Genomic DNA, 9,661 nt, shown 5'->3' with positions numbered 1-9,661 from the left:
GTGGCCAACTACAAGAAACGTCTGACCTCTGATTGCCAACAAGGGTTTTGCCACCAAGTACTAAGTTATGTTTTGCAGAGGGGTCAAATACTTATTTCCTTCATTAAAATGCAAATCAATTTATAACATTTTTGACATGCGTTTTTCTGGATTTTTTTGTTCTTATTCTGTCTCTCACTGTTCAAATAAACCTACCATTAAAATGATAGACTGATCATTTCTTTGTCAGTGGGCAAACGTACAGGGGATCAAATACTTTTTTCCCTCACTGTACATTGATCAATATAATTGTTTCAGGGCATATCCCAAATGTGTTATGCATATTCTCCAAGCAAGGGTTTTGATTCTTTTAGTTAAGAAAAAAATATATATTTAAAGATGTTTATTAATTTATAATATCGTCAAGCAGACCACATTATTATTTTTATTTTATACATATATTCATATTGACCTAATTTCATAGCAGTGACATTGGTTGACATAAACACTAACCAAACGACTCAAAGGAAGGAGCCACACTGTTTCCATGGAAACCACAGCCAGCCAAGACCAATCTGCCCTCCTACTCAATCACCTGCATAGCTATCCCCCAGTTCTCACACACTCGCTCAGTATTTAGGCGCATGCACACACACACACACACCTCACAAACACCCATTACTCACACTCCCTCTCAAACACACTGAGGCTGCGTTTACACAGGCAGCCCAATTCTAAGATTTTTTTTCCAATAATTGGTCTTTGACCTTTCACATCAGATCTTATCAGTACAAAACCAATAACCAATCAGTGAAAAAAAAATATCAGAATTGGGCTGCCTGTGTAAACGCAGCCATACTGTCTCAACACACAGACATTTCCCCAGCCGACCACTCACACACAGAACATGATCATCTAAAATTCATATGCATTCCCAGACATATACATACCAACCCCTGGGACAATCAACCCCAGACAATTAAACCTGAGCAAACAATACAAGACTTTAAAAAATCATTTTTAAATTGCAATATTAACGATTACGGAATAATTCCACAATCAAAGACAAACAAAATCCGACAGCATCCAAACAAAAAAATTGGTAAAATACCACCGCCATCATTTCCCAGAGGGTACCCTCTCCAAGGACTTGCTCCCTCCCATGCCTCTATACCTAATGTCCTGTAGGAGGCCATGAAACCCTCCCACCACCACCTCACTCTGTTGACTGGCTCCTGGTGTCCATTCCCTTACTCCTCACTCAGGTCAGACGGGGAGTGGAGAGGATAGGGGGCTTCCTCATGAGACTGGATGTAGTATAGTCTAAACGGTCAGAGACGTAAGCCATACAGAATGACACAAAATGGTCACTCAGAAGCACTCCTTCAAATATTTTCACTCGGTTTTTAAAAGAAAATGTAAAAAGCAAGGCTTCACAACCAGGGGGAGGACGTGTAGGAGTTAGTTTAGATTCTTCTTCTAGCTAGACCAGTTCATCCTCTAGGAGGTGATCCAACACAACGTCACACACATACACTCCGGTGTTGACAGCTGTCCCTTTACAACTTTGAACTCTTCCTTGGTGTTGGTCCAAGTCCAGGAACAAACACCTGTGGCCCATGGCACAGAGAGACGCACCACTCCAGTCCACTGGTGCAAGGCAGACTAAACACTCCCCGCTAGTAGGAGGCAACTACTGTACACAGTCTACGTCGGGGACAGCACTTTGTCTAACAGTAGGATATTACTCTCTTCCTCTGAGACGGGAAGGGGAGATTAAGACCATACATAAAAACTTTCAAAGACACACTTTCAAATAAACAACCCAGTTAAGTGCAAGACCCGTGGGAACTCCCATTTCATTAGCAGAAAGATACATGGAGCAAACTGTAAGCCGAGTCTTCAAGGGCAATGCAAACCACTGTATGAACAGTACGGGTCAAAGTTCCAAAGTCATAGTTTGTTAGTGTTTCTTTGTAAGGTGAGTCTTCAAAACCTGTATATTCCCCCTCCCACCCAGGATAGCTCCTCCTGGGTAACCACAGAGATTATATGTACAAATTCTTAACATGATTTTACAACAGAGAGAAGAAAGGCAGAATTTGGCAAAAAGGTGAACGAGAGAAAATCGATTTGAATAAAATACATAATTCCTAAGCCACCGATTGGACCAGAGTGCAACAAAAATGTGTGACAGACCACCCGCTGACAGCTCTGTGACACATCTTCCTGTGATCTCCCCAAATCCAGGGATGACGGGCAGACAGAAGCCAAGCAGAGGATGAACGTGGGGGAGGGGCGTGGAAGGAGGGAGAGGATTGTTGTTCGTTGTTGTTTTTACAAGAGCAGACAGCAGTTGGTCTCTGTGGCTTTCTCCCGGTTACGCTGACCTACAAAGACGAGGACGAGACAAAGAAACTTGACATAACACAACAAAATAGCAAATATCACACCAGGCTTTCAGGTTTAAAGGGACAATAAGGCCTAAAGCTGGAACAATTACAGCTCAACATTGTCCCTGACACTGGTGGTGTTAAGTACTTAACTTGCCTAGTTAAATAAAGGCTAAATAAAATAAAAAGTATTCTTTTTTGGTATCTGTACTTTATTTATATTTTTGACAACTCTTACTTTACTACATTCCTAAAGAAAATAATGTACTTTTTACTCCATACATTTTCCCTGACACCCAAAAGTTACATTTTGACTGCTTAGTAGGACAGGAAAATGGTCAAATTCAAGCACTTATCAACAGAACATCCCTGGTCATCCCTACTGCCTCTGATCTGGCGGACTCACTAAACACACATGCTTCGTTTGTAAATGATGTCTGAGTGTTGGAGTGTGCCCCTGGCTATCTGTAAATTTGGAAAATGGTGCCATCTGATTTGCTTAATATAACAAATTTGAAATTATTTACACTTTTACTTTTGATACTTAAGTATATTTCAGCAATTACATTTACTTTTGATACTTAGTTTTATTTAAAATCAAATACTATTGGACTTTTACTCAAGTAGTATTTTATGGGTGACTTTCACTTGAGTCATTTTCTATTAAGGCATCTTTTAGTGAAGTTTGACAATTGGGTAGTTTTTCCACCACTGGTCCCTGAGCGCTAGGATGGGGTGGGATGGTTAGTTAGTGAGTGAGTGACAGAGAGAGACAGAGAGAGACACAGAGAGACAGAGAAGGGTTCTCACCATGGGAGTTAGGCTCTGGCAGGGTCTCTCTGGCAACCAAGTGCATGACAGTTGTTCGGCCAGGGGGCAGCTTTAAAGCTTCGAAAACAAAAGGACAGAGACACAATGAACAATTCATATGGAGAATATATAATCCTCTTTAATTATGGCATTAGTAAACATGCACAGAATGCCCATTCTCCATCTTTGATAAGTTAATTACAGTGAATGTCCTTAACTGTGGCACGTTTTAAATCAAACTTAATTTCAAAGGACAAAGGTCATACAGTATTCACTAGTGCATTTTAGACAGGGAGGGTGATGTTATGTTATGTCTGTGTAAGAGGGTCCATCCAGTACCTCCCAGGGTGACGCTGGCATGCAGGAAGCGTCCCTGGAAGATGAGGCGTAGGATGCTGGCGCTGCCCACCTGCTCCTCCTCCCATCCTGATGCAGAGATGAGACAACAACATTAGAGCAACACTCAGAAGCAGAGGGGAAAAGTCTAATATCACTTGTGCCAGACAGACACTCACTGGTTGAACCCACAAACATGACTGCCATCGTCAGGGGTTTGAAGGTGGCATATAGCGTTGAGACAAGGCATTGTGTAACAACTTTTCCTATAATAACTGTAAAGTGGTCCCCGTGACAAGAGACAGAAAGCATGTTCCTAAATCCGACCCAGACTAAGAATAATTAAGAAAATTGCAAAATGACCTGATTAATTCTGAAATACAACTCAATATAAAACAAGACAGTGTTGTAGTTGTTCACTGGTCCACCTCCCAAAATGCACAAACTCACCCAAGGGCCAGTTATCAAAGACGTGCTTGGCGATGTCCATGGCCGAGTCATTGGGGGAGAAGATGAAGTCTTGTGTCTTCCCACTGACCAGGATAAGACGCAGATTCACCTGGAATGGCCCAAACAAAACATCTTAATAATCCTACACATGCTCTACAGAAATCCCACAAAATTCCAGAATGATACAGTCTACACTTCCACCCCATCGAGCAATGAGAAGCATGTAGCTTAGCCTAATCACATGGAATCCTTCCGTTTTCTCTCACCTTGAATGACATGAGATGACCCTCGGAAGCCTGCGCCGAAATTGGCATTCCTGTCTAATTAGATTTCTCTGGTGCAGATCTCAGCCCCTTTGACTGGGCTGCTTCCTTCAGAGAGGACTGAGCTCGTTGTGAAGTGAGCCCCTATAGTAGGACAATGCACAGATAAGGGTGGAGCTGGGGGGGATGGGGGTCGAGAACAGTGAGCCTTCAGTGCTGTGGGGCTGGGAGCAGCTCCTCTCTCTGGGCTGTCGGCCTAATGCGATAACCCCAGGTGTCCCAGACAGCCCTGGGATACGTTATTAAATTTACATGGCCAATGCGTAACCCGGGGGTGTAGTGGTGTGTGTGAAGGAGGGAGGGGGCTGGGGAGCTTTTAGAAAAGGGGTTTTCCCTGCTCTTCTTTGTACACACCTAGTCCACTAAATGAACCCATTTAAAAGAAATTGAAGTGAAAATGTGTTGGCCATGCTGTTGCACTAATTGTACTAGCACCTTATGACATGTTACCCATAAAGCCTTAAAAAGGCTCTTAAAAAAAACAGGGACCATTTCATCTTTGTTAGAATCCAAAAGGAAGTTCCTTGTTGACTTTTTAGGAGATTTGGGTAATTGCATTTTTTTTCTTTCATAGATTTCAATCGCTCCTTGGTTTAATGATGACATCATTAACATTGTGTGTGCGCAGAGCTTGGCTGGGAATATATGCTCTCATTGAAACCCAAATGAAGTAAACAAATGAAGATAAGGCAGTTTGTTCAGGGTTCCCAAATGCCACAGAGAATAATTGATTAAATGATTAATAACACCCCCCCACCAAATGATTATTTTGGAGAAATTAGTTCAACACATAGTAAGTCGTATGGATATTGAAATCCATTTGGGCAATAGGGAAAAAACACAATTTCACATGAAGTAGTGCAACTCAGAGGTTTCCTGTCAGATACTCCATATAAGCTATGTAAATGGCATCTGTTAAAAAACTCATCAATTTGACACTCATAAAACATCCGCTACCGGTAAGTAGCCTTAAGCATACACATCAGCTCCTACACAGGAAGAGACCCAGGCTCATAGCCTTCCCTCCTGCGGTGGCAGCAGCCCCAGGTCAGGACCTCTAGTAGTGAAAAATGCTCTGAAGCATCATTAGCCTATGGCCGGAATCCACACTCCACCCCTCTGAATCTCTCCATCAGTTGACAGATCGTAACACGCTGCACAGAGCCACTGCCCCACATAAATAAACCCTTCACCAGAGTAGATATTGGTATCCCACAAATGGCTTGGAAATCATGACAAAGATCCTAACATTACCAGCACTATCATATTTTGGATACCAATATCAAAGTTGCGTTAATAAATGAATGGGTAATTTCCCCACATATTAAATGTGTTCATTTATCCCTATACTTTATCTGCTGGTAAATCGGGGAAGCCAGAACAAAGAATCTGTGCCACGAGTTGTGTCATCAGGATAGTCCCACACTGAGCTGTTTACAAACACGCCAACCCTACTAAAAAGAGGAAGTCTCTTCCCCTCCCCCTATGAACTGCATAACCTCTGAGTGGGGTTAGATACCAATGTCATCATTAACAAGCTTTACACCCCCCCCCCCTTCCCTTCATCCGCAACCAAACAAAACAAACTCAAATCTGCCTAGCAGCCCTTGGTTCTTTTTTTAACCATCAAGGATATCCTCTTAGACTATCCAATCAAGAGACAAACATGAACTTCAAAAACTCAGCTTTGAAGTGAGAGAAAAGGTCTGTGCAACACATGTGTGCAATGGAAACTACTGTAAGTCGCTCTGGATAAGAGCATCTGCTAAATTACCCAAATATCAACGTAAATATGACAATGAGGGATTCTACAAAATATTAGCAAAAGTTGACAATAACTCTAGAGCACTACAAGCTGGCATAGGTACAATAGGGCAGGCAGTCTAGAGTAAGCTACCAACCTTTTCATTGATTTGAGATAGTTTGTGATTTAAAATTGACTGGTTCTCCTCAGTCCCTATGAACAATCTCTCCATCCCTGATTTAACACAACAGTGCCATGGACATAGTCCTTTGCCTTTAAACATGTCAACTGGGTTTGTTTGGAGATTAACAGTATCCAAGGGGGTGGAGCTGTGATTTCGGGATAGGAAGACAATCAGTTCACCTCTAGAATTTTTTTTGGGTCAATCTCAAAATGTAGTTTGACAGATGGTGATTACAGAAACAGCTATTCTGTTTGTGAGAGTGTTAACGTTAATCCCTGATCCTAGCCCCTAACCCAGTGACATGGAAAATATAACATGCATTGTAACCATTTCAATATTAGACATACGGGGCACAGCATTGAGTCTTATGCAGTAAGGGTAATTGTGTTGGGTTGCAATGAATATTCACCATATCGAGATCCCGTTGAGTTGTCATGGTTCTGAAGCCGCTCTGAACAGAACAGAGTGTATTGCGCTTCGCTGGTTGAGACGGGGCCAAACCCCTGGCACAGAGCACTGTGTGCGTTTCACTACTCTCACCCCGCTTTCCTTCTCTGCTTTCCACAGTGTAGCACCTACTCAAGCGCGCTGACCAACGTAAAACAAATTGGTTGCTAGATTTTCCCGTTCATGTGAGATCTGCGAACGATGGCGGCTAGTAGGTAGCAAGGTGACAAGCTTATCTGGCAAATCAACCACTGTCTGCCAATAATACACTCACTGTCAGACAGTAGCTATTTAGCTAGCATTTGGCTAGAAATTAGCTAATTGGCCAGCTAGCTTCAGTAGCTTGCCAACACGACCTTAGTTAGCTGGCTATTAACAGTCACAAACACATTAATTAGATGGCTCTAAACTCGTTGCTTTAACCTTAACGGATTTGTTATTTTTTACTCAAAACCCTCTGCTACTGCCGGTCAATATATGTAACTAGTAACATTGCTAGCTAGCAAGGAGCTAAGTTAGCTAGCTAACGTTACTTATGGGTTGTGTTGTGGCAATTTACAAGGTTGGTTTCTTGAAGAAAACATATACTTCACTAACGATTAAGTTTGAGTGAAGAAGCTCATTACGGAAACATTGACAGAAAGGTAAAGTTAACTTATTAGCTAGCTAGTTACCTGGCAAAAATCAAAAAAGCTAGCTAAGGATAGCTGAAAATATCGGACTGCGGCAGAAAAGCGGAACTGTGGGAACAGAAAAGACAAACAGCGATATCTCTACCCTTAATCTTACTAATAACCTCACAGTTTCGAAGACCGTGCCGGTATAAAACAAGTACTTAAAAGATTTAGCTACGCATCCCAATGGTTAATTGTATCCAATGTTCGAGGGTTTCTTTCTGTCAAAAAAAACATCGAACCTAGCTGCTGCTTGTTGAAGAATAATGGCAGGACATTTAAAGACACAGGAAAATCAGCTGGTTGTCAACATAGGAAACGAAAATACACCACAACAAACTATGTCTGGGAGTTGCAGTCTTGCCATAAGATTCCATTTTGATTGAACAAGTTAGGACACCAAGGCAACAATCAACATACATTTGGATAATTTGTGTTGAAGCCACCTTTTAAAGAAAGCCTGGAAAAATAATAATAAATGAAAGTTAAGACAAATCAGATTTCATTTTGAATAATTCAAGTTTACTTACAAAAGTCATTTCTCTCGACACATTTACAGATATAAAATAGTATAACAGTACATGTTCTCATGAGTGAGAATACAAATGGACATGAAACAGTCAGTACACAATCATCTTGTTATTTAAAAAAAAATACTGTTCTGATGACCTCAAGGTTGTCTGTTAAAAGCAATGTTTGTAAACATCATATTATAACTTACTCCACAAAACATTGTACGGAGACACTTATGTAATGTGCAATGCTTTGCTTTGCAACATGATGCTTTAACAAGCTTTGAGCCCTTTGGAATAATTAAAAATGGTTAAAAAGAACTGTAACAAAACAAGCAGGCCAAACAGAAATACCAACAACAAAACACAATAGAATGTATAATTAAGCAATAAGGCCTGAGGGGGTGTGGTATTTGGCCAATATACCACGGCTAAGGGCTGTTCTTAAGTGCGACGCAACGCTGAGTGTCTGGATACATCCCTTAGCCATGGTATATTGGCAATATACAACAAACCCCCGAGGTGCCTTTTTGCTATTATAAACTGGTTACCTACGTAATTAGAGCAGTAAAAATAAATGTTGTCACACCCGTGGTATACGGTCTGATATACCACTGCTTTCAGCAGGTCTCCAACCACCCAGTTTATAATGTCTTATGAATTAAAAGGATTAGCAAACTGCTATACACATGTACTTGAAAGTAAACAGTTCAACTGACAAAACAACATTGTAAAAGCTCAACCAGAGAAAGATCAAGCACAAACGATATTCATTGTCAATGGAATCATAACCTCTCTTTACAAAGTTGTTTTTAGAAACAATGACAGTCTGAAAATATCCCCACATTGTAGACTTTCACTCATAGCTATTTGTAGTTTGTTTTCTAGCCCATTTTTCAATAAGATTGGACTGTCTTCATCTTAAAATCTTAATTTGATACCAATAATAGGGGATATAAATTGTAATTGATAATCTATCTGTGATGTGGCCTCCTGTAGCTCAGTTGGTAGAGCATGGCGCTTACAACGCCAGGGTTGTGGGTTCGATTCCCACGGGGGGCCAGTATGAAAAATATATGCACTTACTAAAACTGTAAGTCGCTCTGGATAAGAGCATCTGCTAAATGACTAAAATGTAAAAAAAATGTAAAATGTGACAATTTCCACATAACATTAACAGGCATAGAATACAAATAACCGTTTCATACCCTTGAAGTGAGCAACTGAAAATGTAGACTGAGGCACATAGTTAAACAGCAAAAACAGTAAAAAGTAGATATAAACAACACCACAGCAAAGTTTCTTGAAACAAAACTTGACTGAGGCTGATGGGCTTTTCAGTTCAAGTTATTACTACATTCAGTTACACACTCAGTAGAGTTGGCGATTAAAACCCTGGCCCCTCTTTCAATGACACAATTAGGACAATTATATACAAACAGTTATGTACAAAATGATACATGGAACCAATCATGTGGGTAACATGTACCACAAGCTTAAGACCTTCAAACAGGAATGTAACCTGAAAGCCTTTTCATGCACTCCAGAAATTATACTAGGTTAATGTATTGGAATCCCTTCTCTGTCAGTTTTGGGCTGAATGTAATATAATACTTTTTATTCAGTGTACCTTCCTATAGACATCTCTCTCTATTTGTTAGTTTGTATATCATCATGGTACAAAAATAAGTTATTTCTCTCGTTACACAATCTCTACCTTTAAGCCTTTAAGAGCATCATTTTACACCAAATAATTATTTGGGCAGCTTAAAATAATAAAACCTTTTAACATACATAAATATTTATGTA

The 9,661-nt window shown here is 40.5% G+C and overlaps 1 protein-coding gene and 1 non-coding gene across 4 annotated transcripts; one reads left to right on the top strand and one right to left on the bottom strand.

Annotated features, from left to right (window-relative positions):
- Window positions 1–367: 367 nt before the first annotated feature.
- Window positions 368–7,641, bottom strand: LOC121531867 (ubiquitin-like protein 3). Of its 3 annotated transcripts, XM_041837406.2 has the most exons (6): window positions 7,341–7,641; window positions 6,629–6,807; window positions 3,969–4,077; window positions 3,522–3,608; window positions 3,183–3,260; window positions 368–2,369 (listed from the first exon to the last, which is right to left on the bottom strand). In XM_041837406.2, the coding sequence occupies exons 2-6, from the start codon at window positions 6,653–6,655 to the stop codon at window positions 2,317–2,319; spliced, it is 354 nt and encodes a 117-aa protein (XP_041693340.1). In that variant the 5' UTR covers window positions 6,656–6,807; window positions 7,341–7,641; the 3' UTR covers window positions 368–2,316. The 3 variants fall into 3 exon arrangements, with proteins under 3 accessions (XP_041693340.1, XP_041693333.1, XP_041693325.1); XM_041837399.2 differs by having other exon boundaries at window positions 6,629–7,641; XM_041837391.2 differs by lacking the exons at window positions 6,629–6,807; window positions 7,341–7,641 and adding an exon at window positions 4,235–4,540.
- A 1,198-nt stretch (window positions 7,642–8,839) lies between these two features.
- Window positions 8,840–8,915, top strand: trnav-uac. The gene has a single exon. It is a non-coding gene; the product is annotated as a tRNA-Val (tRNA).
- Window positions 8,916–9,661: the final 746 nt, after the last annotated feature.

This window comes from Coregonus clupeaformis, chromosome 2 (genome assembly GCF_020615455.1).
Source record: "Coregonus clupeaformis isolate EN_2021a chromosome 2, ASM2061545v1, whole genome shotgun sequence".
Lineage (NCBI taxonomy): Eukaryota > Metazoa > Chordata > Actinopteri > Salmoniformes > Salmonidae > Coregonus > Coregonus clupeaformis.
This window is presented reverse-complemented; position numbering and strand designations above follow the sequence as displayed.